The sequence below is a fragment of the Planococcus citri genome, chromosome 2 (assembly GCF_950023065.1).
Source record: "Planococcus citri chromosome 2, ihPlaCitr1.1, whole genome shotgun sequence".
Taxonomy (NCBI): domain Eukaryota; kingdom Metazoa; phylum Arthropoda; class Insecta; order Hemiptera; family Pseudococcidae; genus Planococcus; species Planococcus citri.
In genome coordinates, this window is record NC_088678.1 from 29,129,078 (window position 1) to 29,145,063 (window position 15,986).

Below are 15,986 nucleotides of genomic sequence, written 5' to 3' on the forward strand. Positions count from 1 at the left end.
AAATATCTAGATTACCCCTACCTAGTATTAGTATCATTGCGCGTAAAGCAAAAAGCACTTTGGAATGTAAATCTACGAAGAATTATTTTCATTAATCTTTCGATAATATACCGAGTTGGCAAATTCATGGGTGTGCCCGATGAGTTCGAGACCGGGACACATTACCGAGCTCGTTTTCTTCTTTTAGCCTCGGTAAATGGAATGTAATTTTAAACGAAACGCGTCGAGCCTCCATTAAAATTTCAACTTTTGCGGCCTGTCATACGATAATTTAATTGCAATTACGATATCTACGTCGAAATGTTATCGCGAAAACGTTTTCATTTTCAAATTACTTCGCAACGTTGCCACCTATTTCGTTTACAACTAGATACCTACCGTTTGAAAGTACTATAATGGAGGATAAATTTTGTGTTTTCAAAGGGCTACACTGACGAACCGATATCGAAAATTTTATGCAATGTAGCCGATAGCGAGATAACCAGACTGGATAGATGGGAATTGAAAGTAGAAAAGAATACAGATTCTCAAGCCAGCGAAGACGGTAAAGATAATCTGCCTTTGAACGTGGTCAATAATTACTTCTCGTTCGGAGTCGATGCTCATATCGCTCTGGAGTTTCACGAAGCCAGAGGTTTGTATGCCTATATCTATAAAGAATCATTAAATCGCTGATGAAGTGAAAAATATCCAGTGCCTGAGTACAATACGCCTATTGTGGAATTTTACAGAAGCGAATCCGCAAAAATTCAATTCAAGACTGAAAAACAAAATGTTCTATGGGCAAATGGGCGGCAAAGATTTGCTGAAAAGGAAATGGAAAAATTTAGCCGAAGTTGTTACCTTAGAATGTGATGGAAAAGATTTAACCAATAAGCTTAAGGAACATAAGGTCCATGCTGTGGTGTTTTTAAACATTCCAAGGTAAGCATTTTGTTGTTTTATTATATTCGTCTTTAATTTCAGGTTAGGTAGTATTGCAAAAGTATGAGTGGAAGTTCGAAATCAACTCCTCTAAAAACTCAGCTAACTAGAAGATCACAGGAATTATTTTCCAACTTGTAAAAAAAAAATATATTTGAGGGTTTATTGTAAGGATTAGGAGGCTTGTGTCAAAAAAAAGAGCTGAAGTTCAGAAATACGAGTAGCATTTTTGAAAACCTAGCACCTAATTGATTTTTATGAAGTTTGGAGGCTTATTGTGTTGCTCAAGAAGCTTGTATCAAAACAGTGAATTGAGATGTGAAATTACCACAGTCAAAAACATGAAAAACAATATTCCACGTGTTTTTTTTTTTTGGCCTGAATTGAGAAGAGCACACCTCTACTGTATTTTTTTGCAATTTTTTAATGGCACCTTAGCCCTCAAATGTGGCGTGTATTTTTAAAACCGAATTTTCCTAAGAAAAGTGTACCTTGAACTTTAATATTTTTCAACATACATTTTTAGGGCTCCAAATTAGGGCGAGTCTTTAAGAAAAATTGGAAATGTACGAAAACATTGTGACCCCTTTCCAAAATCTCTACTCGGCAATTGGAATTTGTACGTAGAATATTTCGAGTAAAATTAGAAAATTGAAGGCTATAAGTTTCTCGTTTTGGTCTCTGATAAGTGATATCAGTTCTACTGATTAAGATGGTATTCCCATTTGGCTGAAGTTTTTTGCAGCGTTTTTGCCCTGCAGAGAAAAAAATCCAAAGAGGAACCCAAAATACGCCATCAAACAAAATGTTATAATAATATTTTTTATTTTTTTAGAAAATTTCTGATAATTCGATTTGACCCAATTCCTATGAGAAAAATTTCACCTGCGTAGATCAAATTAAGATAGGTATATTCTCCCAAATCGTTCACCGGTGATTTCAAGCAATTCTAAGGACTTTTGTGAAAATTAAATTTAGCATTCGATCTACGTAGTGATAACGATTTAAAAAATTGATTTAATTGATACTCAGTAAAAGTGACCTTCAGAAATCAGATTTTCGAGTTGTGATTCAAATCGATCAAATAATGTTCTGATTTTTTCGGATTCTGACTCTGTGCAAAGCAAAATGGTCAGAATCACTGCCCAAAATTTTTTAAGAGTCGCTCAAAGCTACCTACCATACATTATTTGTGGGAAATGGTAAAAAATTAGTTATAAACACCAAAAAGAGCTATAAGTTGTGAAAAACTGGAAAAAAAAAATGAAAATATTTACTTACTTTTATGTGAATCAATTGTTTGAATTTACTTCGTCTGACACTGGCTCCAAATCTATTTGTTGAATGAATAAATCTTTATTTAAGGACGCCTTAATTTCATCTAGGCATTTTGTTTCTCTGATCAAACTTGGTATAATTTTTCTAATTCCGTTTCGTCTTCGTTAAAATTCAAATTAAGTATACCATTTTTTTTTTTTTTTTTTTTTTTTTGAAAACTGGAGAATCCGCATAATTTGTCAAAGGCTCCGGAATGGTTTAAAAGCAATCTAAATCTTTTTGAAGGTCTGAAAATAGTGTATAAAATGAATTTCAGTTTTCTACCTCTCAAGCTGCTTTATTTCCACATAGGTTTCTCAAAAATCTCATTATTTTGTAGAACTTGAAAAAAAATTTACTTACCGAACATATTTTTCATACCTGTTTATATGTTTTGCGCCTAATGTTTCGAATAGGTAAATAAATTGCAAACCCGATAGGTTGGTGAGTATTGAGTGAGAAGGGTAAATTTTTTCTCGAGACCTTTCGTGTTTTTATTTGCATAGGAGATGTTGCACCCCCATTTGGGACCTTGGGAAAATTATATGTTATACCTTAGGGTGTAATTCAATTTCTGAAAAATTTCAAAGAACCCTACCAGTTTTTTTTCTACGAATTTTCAAAATTTTGAACCCCCCCCCCCCAAAAAAAAACCTTCTAATATGAATTTTTTTTGAAAAAAATTTCGCATGCGCATCTACCTATTGACTATTTTCTGTGAAAGTTTCAAAATTTTTGAACCACCCCCTCTGGAGAGCTGGAATTTTGAATTTTGGGCGTGTATAGGGGCACATTTCTCGAGTGTTGGGGTGGGGGGGTTGTGGGTGGGTGGCTCAAAAAAATGTTTGGGATGGTTTTACATCCAAACTAACATTTTGGGTGAGTTTCGACCAAATCGGAGAAAGTGCCGATTTCATCTATCTTACACTGAAAGGCTCTTTGACCTAAATTCAGAAGAGCATACCTTTACTGAACTTTTTTACAATTTTTTAATGGTAGTTAGCTCTCAAAATAATGTAGCATGTATTTTAAAAGCTGAATTTTCGTAAGAAAAGTATACCTTGAACGTTAACATTTTTCAGTGCTTCAAATTGAAGCATTTTAAAGAAAGATTGGAACTGTACGAAAATATTGTGACTCCTTTCCAAAATTTCTGCTTCGCTAGTGAAATTCGTAAAAATTTGAGTAAAATTGAAAAGCTGAAGGCTATAAGTTTCTTTATTTTTGGTCTTTAATATCAGTTCTACTTATATTAAGAATGGTATTTCCAACTGGCTCAAGTTTTTTACAACTTATTTGTTCTGCAGAGAAAAAAATCAAAAGAGGAACCCAAAATTCATCACCATAACAAAATGTTATAATGTTTTGATTTTTAGAAAATTTCTGAAAATTCGATTTGGCTCAATTCCCATGAGAAAAATCATAACTGGGAAGATCAAATTGAGATATATTCTCCCAAATCGATCATCGGTGATTTCGAGCAATTCTAAGGACTTATGAGAATACTTGGGTCTTTTAGTTCTCAAAAAATCGTAAAAATTGCACAAATTAAATTTATCATTCGATCTAATAATATTGATTTAAAAAATTGATTTCACTGATTGATGCTTAGTAAAATCGACCTTCAGAAACCAGGTTTTTCGCCGATTTTTTGTAGAATCGATTTTGTTCTCAGTTCTGATTCAAATCGATTAAGTGTTCCGATTTTTTTTCGGATTCTGACTCTGTGCAAAGCAAAATGGGCCAGAATCACTGCCTCAAATTTCTAAAGAGTCGCTCAACGCTATCTACATTATCCGTGAGAAATTTTAAAAAATTAGTTATAAAAACCAAAAAGAGCTCAAAGTTGTGAAAAACTGAAAAAAAATCAAAAATGAAAATATTTACTTACTGTTATGTGAATCAACTGTTTGAGTTTATCGGGTTTTTAAATCTTGAATCGATTTTTTGTTAACTTGGTACAATTTTCCAAATTCTGTTTCATTCTTCGTTAAAATTCAAATCATAGCTATTTTTTTTTTAAACTGGAGAATCCACATATTCGCCGAGGGTTCTAGAATAGTTCAAAAGCAATCCAAATCTTTTTGAAGGGCTGAAAATAGTGTACCTATATAACGAATTTCAGTTTTCTATCTCTCAAATAGCTTTATTTCCACGCGGATTTCTCAAAAATCTCATTATTTTGTAGAACTTGAAACAAAAATTACTTACCTACCGAAAACAATTTTTCTGGAAACCTTTTGTGTTTACTTGCATATCTGGGTAGGAGATAGGTGCATGTAGCATCCATACCATCGAGGACTATCCGTGAGGAGAGTTTCAGGTCCCTCGACTCTCTGGTTTTTGAGATGTCCGCTTTTTTCTAAAATTGAAAAAAAAATTCATATGCCCATGTGAGTTGTTTTCTTCATTTTTTTGTGTGTTGTGGACACCCACGAGGGGCATTCTCGTAGAAATTTACACCCCAATTACCCCAAAATTTTCCTCTCTAAATAATTTTTTCGAAACTCTGTTCATTTTTTTGATTAGCAATGTGTTGATGCTTCTTCCCCCCCCCCCCCCCCAAAAAATGAAGTGGGCAATTGGGGAGGTGAAAATAAGTTTTTTTTTTGGAAAATATCGCATCTGAACAGGATTTTGTTTTCGTATTAGTCGACTATTCTGAACATTCGTTCACTTATTCCTGGGCTTTAGTTCCTCCTCAACACACTTAGAAATTCCACTCGTATTATTGTGGCAAAGCATTATTACTGATGCAAAAAAATCAACAAAGTTGAAAAACGACGTTTTATAAAGAAAATGTGGGAGATGGGGGTATACATTTTTATGGGAATGCCCTACCCTCATAACATGTCTGAACATACCAAAAATTTGAGAAAATTGGCTCTTATGAACCCGATAAAAAAATATTCCAATTTTAGAAAAGGGAAATGTCTCAAAAACCAGAAATGGAACTTTCCTCGCGAAAGGTTCTCAGTTATACATATGTATTTACCTTTCATGCGAATATCAATCCGAAAGCTCTCGAGACCAAATTCACCCTTTTTATCAAAACCTGTGGTTTTTTAATATTTTTTTTATTTTTTGGTTAGCTTTTTTTCATGTGAAAAAATCAGATTTCTTATTCCCACTATTATTGAAAAATATCGTGTGCTGGAGACGACAAGGAAGGGAGAAGAGATCGGGGAAAGACGGAAGCTTGGATAGGGGGGAAGGAAGGCCATCGCGTTGTAGACTTGTGAAAGTGCATTCTCATCTTCTTTTCAAGTACGATATTTACGGCAAACTGGGTAGGCAACTTATTTCACATCTTTTTCATGCAGGATTTCTCATTAGATAGCACAGCTAGAACACAAATTAAACAATTTTTTTCTATCCTTTGGTAAAATTTAATTAAAAATTTAATTCTAGCAATTCAAAGGGCACGTGAAAAACTCATTTGAGAATTTACCACTTGATTTTTTTGCTAAAATTACGCATCTAATGGGTTTCTCGTTTACCTACCTGTTCGGCGTGAAATTTTTTTCTTGTTGCAAACTTGGACTTGAAGTTTTAAAATTTCGTCGTTTTTATGTGATATGGAGCCATCTTGTCAAGATTTCAATTTTTCTCATTAATTTTCACAATTCTACTAAAAACGTGCAACTTGGATATGTGAGTCACTCAATTCATTGGAAAATTCCACCGTTCCAGAAAATTCCAGCTGCAGATATAGTTCGAATTAAAATTTTGGACACAGCTGAAATATTGGCAATTTTTGAGTTAGGTGTTCATTTGTCACGATGATGGCTCCAAATGTCCTAGAAAAATCAAAATTTCGATTCGAAAGAAGGGATGAAGGTTAACATGTGATAATAAATTAATATTTTTATCGCCAACAAGCAAGATGATCAGGTGACTGATTGATTTGAATGTTTTCAAAGGAGAAAATATGTACTTGAAATCCTGTTGAAGTCTCCCGCACAAATCGGCTGGAAACGATGAAATGGATGAGAGTGGGAGGGAGGGGTGGGGAGTCAATATTGAAAGAGAAACCAATTTTCGTATTTTTTAGTTTATTTTTTCTCCATTATCCAATATCCATTAACCTGAGAAATTATTGAACATGGAAACTGAAATATTGATTGCGAAATTTTTGGAACACATTTTTAAAAATTCAATGAATGTCTTAAATAGAATAACCCCTTTGTAAGTTATTTAAAAAAAAAAAAAAAAAAAAAAAAAAAACTGAAATAATGTAGAGCAACATAATATCCACTCTTTGAATAAAAAAAAAAAAGACTCGATAAGATATCCAGAAAAATGCCAGGTACTTTTACAAGTTCCCGAAAATTTCGCCCAGGATTGTATTCGGGTTTACGCTCCCGGCCACTTGTTGAACTTGAAAGTCGCCGTCCAAATCTCGTATATGCAATTTATCGCGCATTAATGTACCTACCCAGACCCAGAGTACTTTGTTTCGTATAATTTGCGTTTATAAAAGGGGTAAACACGTGAAATATATTTTTAAGCATCTGTTTAGGAAACAAGATACCTAATATGCTAATTTTTATTCTCCGAGGTACGAGTAATATGCCAGTTGCATAATTATCCTGTTTTAGGTGTTTAGTTGAGAATTGTGTTAGCAGGAGACTGAATGAAGTGGACTACATAACGTTTTATTAGTTTAACAAAACCGTCTGTGTTTGTGTTGAGCTTTTATGTACCTACATTACATATGCTCTGTATCTATTTATAATGCGTGGGTGTGTAATGTGCGCATCCTTTTATGCATTTTGTACCTAAATGTACGTAATATGTGTAGTGTTAAGAGTTGAAAGCGTAGAGTTGATGTGGGGAATAGTGTATGCGTTTTTGTTACGATTATGTTTTCAAAATAGTGATTAAAATAATTGAAATGAACTATTAAATTTTCAGTTACGGAGGTGGTACTCATCCGTGGAACAGAGCTTATAACGAACAAGCCACAGATGACGGATTAATAGAAGTAGTTGGCCTTACCACTTACCAATTAGTAAGTTTAGTGTTTTTTCGAACTTTCTTTCTTGAAAACTAATTTTTATTTATCATTTTAAAACTGACAGATCAATTTTTTTTTTAATGAAATAATGTAAAATAATTGTAAGTACCTAGTTTGACTAATAAAATATTTACTTTTTGTATTTTTGTATTTTTTTTTTTTTTTTTTTTTTTTTTTGTAAAAAATTCTAAATTATTTGATTTTATTTTTCAACTGTCAGAATCTTTCAAAAACTCAAACACACACAAAAAATTTATTTTTCCTTCTTAGATGAAAAATTAATTAAATTTTTAAATTATTTCTCGTATCTAACTAGAGTTAAATTGGACATGTTAATAAATTTAATTCTTTAATTTTTGCAGCCCCTCTTACAAGCCGGCGGCCATGGAACCTGTCTATGTCAATGTAAGACTGCACGTATAGTGACGAGTAAAACGATACCGATGCAAGTGGACGGCGAAGCTTGTAGACTTAATCCTTCAATTATTACGCTTAGTTTCCTTAATCAAGCTCAAATGCTCACCAAATGTAAAGGAAGTAAAGTATACATCGAGTAAGTTTCGAAAACTTTAATACTTTGGGACATTTAAAATCCGCAGTAAATCCTCGTACGTGCTTCATTAATGAGCTATTCGTATTTTTTCATTAATTTTCCACGCAGACAAGCGCCCGAGCAATTACATTTACCAATATATAAAATTAGTATGACCGATTACGAACAACACCATTACGATAAAAATCGTCTGAGAGAGACGGCTGTATATTTAGGTGATATTAAAGCGACAGCTGCTACAGATTTAGAACAAGTACGATCGATAGTGAACAAAATGCTAATAGAGGAGAAAAATGCCGAATCGGATGCTGCAACCAGGCTATCTTCAGATTGGTGTTTCGTCGACTGTGAGTATAATTTCTTTTTCAATTTGTAATAAGTAATATTTTAGGTTAGAATGTAATAATTTTTTTTCTGCAGCTTGCACAGCTGAGAGATTTTTTCGAATCGACCGAGCTCAAGAGCATCTACATTATTTGACGGATATCGCTCACGAGACGTTATTTGTACTCAATATGTTGGCTCAAACTCCAGATGAAGATGGACCTTTCCCTACCCTTGGACAATCGCCGGAACTCAGGTAATTTTGGTCTCCTTTATCCCTCATATTCTCCGGTGTATTTCATATACATACGTTTACGTATCTGTCGTATTTGTATTTTACAATATGTACAAAAGTACTATTTTATTTTATTCGTTCTTTTTTTGTATACTTAATCCACAATATGCTTGAAGTTACTATTCGCTTTCAACTTCAACATTTTTATTTTATTTCATTCGTAGAAGCAAAACGAAATCAGATCTTAAGCCTGGAATTTTAACCCTTTAACCGATATACTTAATTGAAAAATTTACCCATCCTTTTTTTGAAATGAGTGAAAGACTATTGGATTTGATTTGATATGAGATGACCGTATAAAATAATTTGCATGTTTTTTTTTCATATTTACTTATTACTATTATCGCTATACATACAATTATACGTTATCTCTATCGCATGGCACATCTAGATTGATTATTATTTATTTTTATATCGTAATTTAAAATTATTAAAAATTGAAAAAAAAATCGTTTCCTGTATATTTATACAGTATGTTGGTCATTTTTTTCTAACCCATTTTCCCTCAAATATATTTATCTAACGTTGGATAGTTTTTCACTATGAAAATTAGGGCCGCTCAGAAATACCTAAGGTAAGATTAGTTTTGATGGGTATTGTGTTTCTGAGCGGCTCTGCGGATAAATTATTACTTGAAATTATCGTTGGCCATGTAACGGTGGAAAATTTCAGTTGCTGGAAATCATGTTTCCGTCAACAAGACCCCGATGTGTGTAATGAATATCGGTGAAATGAACGAATACCTATTTTGGGTTTATTTTTCGATAAATTTTACGTTTATATAAAGATGGCATTGTAAAGTGTATTATTTTAAATTAGTACTAACCTAATTAATGCTAATTAACAATTGAAATAAAAATTTCGTTAGTTTAGATTTTTTTATTTTTGTTTTTGAAACTTTCTAATTCTAACACGATGTTGGTTACTTTAGTAATTTGTCAGTTTGGTGAATTAGTACCTACTTCCTAGGTTTAAAATGCTCCTAAAAGGCTATTTTAAGAAACAGTAGGAAATGTGTTTTTGTTTTTCCCTTCAAAATTGATGTATTTTTCATTTTCAATTTTTTAATATCATTTCATCTATAATTTTTCAACTTTTTTTTTAAAATTGTTTTTTTTTCACATCAAGTGTATCTTTTTTGTTTTTACTAGCTTTCTTTAGAATATCCAAAATTGAAATATGTAGGTAGGTACTTATGTATTTATAGCCTTTTCATCTCTTCCTATTCCCTCTCTCGGTCCCTATTTTCTTAACCCTCCTTAGCTCTCGTACACTTATTGTACCTAGTCGTACTAAGTATGCCTCAGGCAGGTACTCTATTGCAATCAATTTTTCTTAATTAAATAGGTACTTCTACATCATGCAGATCGTGTACGAATGACTAAAAAAATGTGCTGAACGCATCATACATACCTACTCGTTTTTAATTGTATTTTGATCGTTATTTTTACTGAATCTTTCGCGAACGAAAACCATTTCTATTGAGTTTAATTGCTTATTGCTCAACCCAATCATTATGGACGTTTGATTTTCGGCTGATTTGAAATGAATAGATCTGTGTGCGAATGATTCAGTTTGACGATTCGTTTGAGAACGATTGAGTTGTCGAACATTTTCTTTTCGGATCACTGGATCAGTTTTAGTAGGTATATTCGACTTTTTGAGCAAAGCTTCATTTTGTGAACAAATCAAACGTAAAATTACTACGTACTTTTTCACATTTTCGATTCGTCTTCGATGTTTGCATTTCTAAATTAATTTTCGGTAAATGGCTCGTGCTCAAGTGAATTGTTCACAAAAAATTCGTTGCTTTATTAGGAAAAGGTCGTAACTACAATTTTTAAAAAAAATGAGATAGTGGTATCATTGGAAAGAGAATTTTGTCCTCTACATGATGCAACACTTGAAATTGAATTTCGATGTTTTTTGTTCTCGCAATAGCCGAAAACAAATGGTTTTAAATACACGTTTTCAAAACCGTTACAATGAAAAGGTTTTAAATGATATTGTTTCTCAGATTGAACCTATTTCTTTTGATTTTTGTAATTTATTGGTAAGAAAAGTCATTATAAACACATAATTTCACGTAATTTCACTGATAAATTGCAGAAAATCAACCTCATCACCTTAAGGATATCGTTCCTGTGTATTTCTTATGGGCTTTTGATGAAAAAAGCTTGACTTAAGGTGAAAGTTCCTTTGTTGAATTTTACTTTTTTCAGTTCAGAGTTCCTCAAATAAAAAAATGAAAAATCAGTGCTACCAGGATGTTTATTTTGAAAATTAGCAGGAAAATGATTGCGATAACCAAATGTTCTCTTACCTCATCTAAAACTATCAAGTGTACTTGATAGAATGCTCTTTAAAAATTAAAATGCGTTTTCTGAGAAATCAACTTTCATGTAGTTACGACCTTTTCCTAATAAAGCAACGAATTTCAAATTCATTGATCCGTTCAAACTCAATAAAATTGTTCTTAAATATTTCCCATTTGATTTAATCGTTCGAAAATCAATTCTATAATTCGATAAAATCATTCGTGAATCACGGTGAATGTCTCATATTTGATGGAATCGATCGTGGCTAATTTTGGATTCACGTAGCATTGGATTGAAGCCGTTCGAAAAACGATTCACTTTTAATCGATTCGATTGCGAACATGTTGTCGCATTTTTTATGAAAAAATTTACGTATATGTTCACTTTTTTGTTCTTAAATAATTTCAAATGGATTCATATTTTTCATAATCAGCTGAATCGTTCGCGAACGATTCTTGCATTTTTTTTCAAATAATTTGCGATTTGCTCACGTAAATGGCTGGCGAGGTTGATCAGGGAAATTACAAATGATTCCCAATTCGTTCACGTTTTTCGTATCCGATTGAATCGTTCGCGAATGATTCATTTTCGGTGATGTCGTTCGCGAATGATTATTGTATGAAATCTTTTGCTTATGCGACTCTTGTTTGATCATATCGGATGCGAAAAATTCCAGGTTCATTAATAAATGTAGGTAATAGGTATACATCCTACTCGTGTATGTACATATTTCATGTTAAATCAAATCGTTCGCGAACGATGCTTGGTCAAAATCTGGAATAAACGATCCCTTTTATTTGATCATATCGGTCGCAAAAAATTACCGATCAAGTCATATAAATTCATAATTCATATCTCTCATTTTAGATAGAATCGTTCGCGAATGATTCAGTTTCAAGTTATATCGTTCGCAAATGATCTTTGAGCTAAATCTTGGGTCAACGGTTTTGGTCAGATCACATTCCTAACAAAAAGTTGTGTATCAACTCATCACAACGTCTTAACTAAATATTTTCTCTATTGTATCATGTCGTTCGCGAATGATTCATTTTTGGTTGCATCGTTCTCGAATGATTCTTGTACAAAATCGTTGGAGAATGACACATGAATTATTGACAACAGAAGCGAATGATTCGAATTTCATTATTTTTTAATTCGTTCGTGAACTACTGAATCAAATAAACATATGCACCGTTCGCGAACGAATGAATCACCTCGCATGGTTGATCACAATTCAACTCCAAACTTGATTATTACAGAATCATTCAAATCATTTATACTACATACAAGCAAATGAATCGAATCAGAATTAAATATTACAGCATTTTTCTACGATTCGTTCGCGAACGAATGAATCAAAATTCAAATATTTTAGCTCATTACCACCTGCTCTCGAGTTGAAACTGAATCGAAGAAGTATTTAAATCATTAACAAAAGAAGCGAACGAATCAAATTTTATCATATTCTCTAATTCGTTCGTGAACGACTGAATCAAATCAACAAGTGCATCGTTCGTGAACGAATGAATCAACTTTCAATATTTAATTGCAACCTGCCTTTAAACTTACATGAAGAATCATTCAAATCATTTACAAACGAATAAATCCAATTACAAAGCATTATTTTTTAATGATTCGTTCGCGAACGAATGAATCATTTCTTTTAATTCATCATACCTAATTATTTACTTTGCTTTATTTCAAAACTCTATCGAAGCACTTTTGACTTTTCATCATGAAAAAGATGCAGGTTCACTCATTATTTTTTCTATCAAATCAAATCGTTCGCGAACGATTCATTTTCAGCGATGTCGTTTGCGAACGAATTTTGCACAACGTTGTTGGTAAACGATTCATGGTCGATCATTTTTGTAGCGAAAAATTATGTATTCTCGAATGTACGACTACATGCAAATATTTTCCAAATCAAATCGTTCGCGAATGATTCATTTCAGTTACGTCGTTCGTGAACGATTCTTTCACAAAATCGTTGGCAGTTGAGTCTTGAGTCGTGTCTGATTTAGGATACAGGTAGTGAAAAATGAAGAACTTTTCTCTCAAGTGTTTCACCCTGAGATCAAATCGTTCGCGAATGATTCGTATCTAATATGATTCTTGATAATTGATTCATGGTTCTCGCATCTTTGATCAGACTATTTTTAAACAATTTCTAATTGGATAAACATGACTGCAGACGATTTTTTTCCCCTTCAATCGTTCGCGAACGATTTGTTCATTTTTGAATCGAATTGTTCAGTTAATGATGGATTACGATTCTGCGGTGAAGTACCTATACTTATCAAAAATCGTTGTTGACTCTTATACCTTCATTCACCTACCTACCAATATCCTGCTCAAAGCTCTATTATACCTACTCTTAGGTTGAGTATTTTTTAAGAATTATCTTATCTAACCAAAGGCAAATTAGAAAGTTAACCAACATCGTATCTTAAGACCATTTTTTCTTCTTTTTTTTTCTTTTTTTTTTAACCAACACGTTTCGATACGTGATACTCGATAATAACGTATATCCTGTTGTTGGCTTTACCTCCATTAGCCCCAGCGAAGAAACATCTAAAGAATCCTCTTTGGATAATAGTATGCATCAAGAGCACGCTTGCGTGGATAAAGTAGATCAGGCCCCAGATGTATACAGCGTCATATCGAACACCTCTAGTACTGGTACAACGGAAAGCGTGCCTAGGTATGATACAGTCTCGTCAAAATAAACCAATACGAGTATAATAAAAGTAAAAAGTATTACCTACTAAAAAAAAAAACGAGAAAAAAACGCGTGTGGAATTTGTTGTTTTTGCGCATTGTTTGTTCGCCGCCGCCGCCTCAGCATCGCATAATAATATTTTTATTAAATGTGTAATACAAACTGACGTTCATTTAATTTGTGATGGACGGCGCGACACAAATTTGAGAACAAAACCTCAAAATGAATTGAAAATCGGTTTGCGGAGCTTTAACGTATTTTTAGAGCGAGAGAGCGAGTGATAAATAAAAGAACGAAAGAGCCCGTGAGCTGAAGCTTTTTGCTGCCTATCTTTTTCTCTGTCTTTTGTCTGTCTACCTATGTCTTGTTATAAGGTGGGTGATGGAGTGCGTGGTTTATCGGTCCTGTCGCGTGCGCTTGATCTATCGCTTTTATTGGTATTGTAGGTAATTTAATACTTTTTTTTTTTGGTGAAACTTTTTTTGTGTAGCGATTTTTCTCTATTCTTTTTAGCAGTTGGCTTGTAACTAGAATTTTTCATGTTTCAATATATTTTATAATATACTTGATACATTTATATGGATTGTTGCATGTCGCATGCTATAAATATTCGCTCTGGCTGCTTTTTAATCGCATGTTGCCTTTTTCGATGTATTTTGTATTTAAGTTGAGTGAATTTTAACACATTTTAAATGGCCTACGCTATGTCGCAGCCTATCAGCAATCTACATTATGTATGCTTCGATATAGAGTAAGTCGATTTTCTTAATAATTATTACTTTTTTTTCTGGTTGTTAGAGTCGCTTTTGGCTTACGCGAGTATCATGGTAATGGTAATGGTAATGGTGAAGTGAACGTGGCTGCGTCGTTTTTCCTTTTTCCTCAGCAACGTACGTCCGTCGCGTCGTCGTTCAGTTTACACGAAAGTGACGCGAGCGATATGGTCGTTGGCTCGTGGTACGAATATCATTATTTCCATTCTATTCGAATCACGAAGAGAATCGAATCGAGCATTCGAATCACGCTCGACGACGCGACGACGATACCGCGTAACGTCATTCATTAACTTTCATTCGTTCATGTTATTTAACAAAACGTGACGTTAAATATGAAAAAATATGCGCACGCAGCAGCGTATACGTATACTTATTATCAAGAGTATATAGGATAGGGTACTCGATACGAAGTTGGGAAATTGAAAATTTTTCTGTTTTTTGTCCTTTGCAGCGAACCCAGCGAAAGAACCAGTGAAAGGGTGATCCAAGCTGCTAAAATGGGTGATTTGAAAACAGTGAGTATCTGCATGAAAAACTTCACTCTTTAGTTCGAAAACGAGACGAGTAGTAGGTATGCCGGAAAAGGAGGCATTTTTTATAACCTTTGTGGTAATTGCGTGTTTGCAGATGAAAGAATTACATTGTAATGCGGGATACTCGTTAGAAGGTGTGGACGAACTGGGTCAAACTTGTTTACATCACGCTGCCGCATTAGGTCATCGTGACATGGTCAAGTTCATTTTGAACTGCGCTCATCCTTCATTAATTAATAAGAAAGATATCAGGTATGGTAATCAATATTCAAATGAAAGCTTAGTGGCATATTTTGTAACTATTCCTACAGGATGTTCTGTGTGAATTGGTGTAGGAAATTTTGAAGGAGCGAAGTAATGATTTTTCAAAATTTGCATAGCTCCTTAAATATTGCAGATAGGCTGAATGTGTTTCGACATGGAAATGAGCTCAAAATTTATCATCACTCTGTAATTTTGCAGAAAATTGAATTTTTCTCACAAAGAAAATTCTTCATTCAAAAAAGTAAGGAAAGGACGAGTGCCAAAACCTGGCACTGAATTTTAATTCAATAACCTCGAATTAGTTTTAGTCAAAAAGCACGTTCATCGTGATTTTTTTGGAACTTGAAAAAATCCAAAGTCGTCTTCTTGAGGAAAAAACTTTTGGATGCGAGGGCTGTTTGGAAAAACGAATTCTTTCTTCCGGAAATGGCGAATTTTTTTGCCAAAATTTTATTCGTTATTAGGTTACCTTATTGTTTTGAAGCCAATGAGCGTGAAAATGTGCCAAAAATTGATTTTTTAAAAATTTGTCATTATTTAACAAAAAGGAGCAGCGAACATCAAAAACTAACACTGGATCTGGATTTGAACTTAGCGTCTTGAAATTACACTAAAATCGCTTTCGTCTTGATATTTTTGAAAATCAAAAAAATAGATGACAAAATCGGAGTAATCTGTTCTCTCAAAAAAGGTCAATTTTTGAGTAAAAATTTGAGCGGAATTTTATCCATTAAAATACTTACCAACTACTAAATTTTAAACATTTTCTTGAAAATGGTCCATTTTTAAGATCAAAATAAAATTGTGCTTGAAACTTTTTTTCAGAAATACGAGTTTTTAGAAAATTTGCTGACTGATTTCAAGTTAATCAAATTGCTGAGCTATCAAAACAAAAACTTCGTATTTTTTTTTTAAATGAAAAATTGGCCTCTCATTTTGT

At 33.2% G+C, this 15,986-nt stretch overlaps 1 protein-coding gene across 6 annotated transcripts in view; it reads left to right on the top strand.

The window, feature by feature from the left end:
- Positions 1-15,986, top strand: part of LOC135835348 (eye-specific diacylglycerol kinase-like) — a 700,104-nt gene that overhangs the window by 680,134 nt on the left and 3,984 nt on the right. For 4 of the 6 annotated variants that reach the window (XM_065349562.1, XM_065349560.1, XM_065349557.1 and 1 more), the window contains exons 9-17: positions 424-634; positions 732-924; positions 7,159-7,255; positions 7,624-7,814; positions 7,923-8,161; positions 8,235-8,394; positions 13,309-13,455; positions 14,701-14,764; positions 14,877-15,034. In XM_065349562.1, coding sequence (XP_065205634.1) covers positions 424-634; positions 732-924; positions 7,159-7,255; positions 7,624-7,814; positions 7,923-8,161; positions 8,235-8,394; positions 13,309-13,455; positions 14,701-14,764; positions 14,877-15,034 — 1,460 coding nt within the window. Of the gene's footprint in view, positions 1-423; positions 635-731; positions 925-7,158; positions 7,256-7,623; positions 7,815-7,922; positions 8,162-8,234; positions 8,395-9,105; positions 9,306-13,308; positions 13,456-14,700; positions 14,765-14,876; positions 15,035-15,986 lie in introns of those variants that run through there. The other 2 variants (XM_065349558.1, XM_065349559.1) reach the window with 2 other exon arrangements.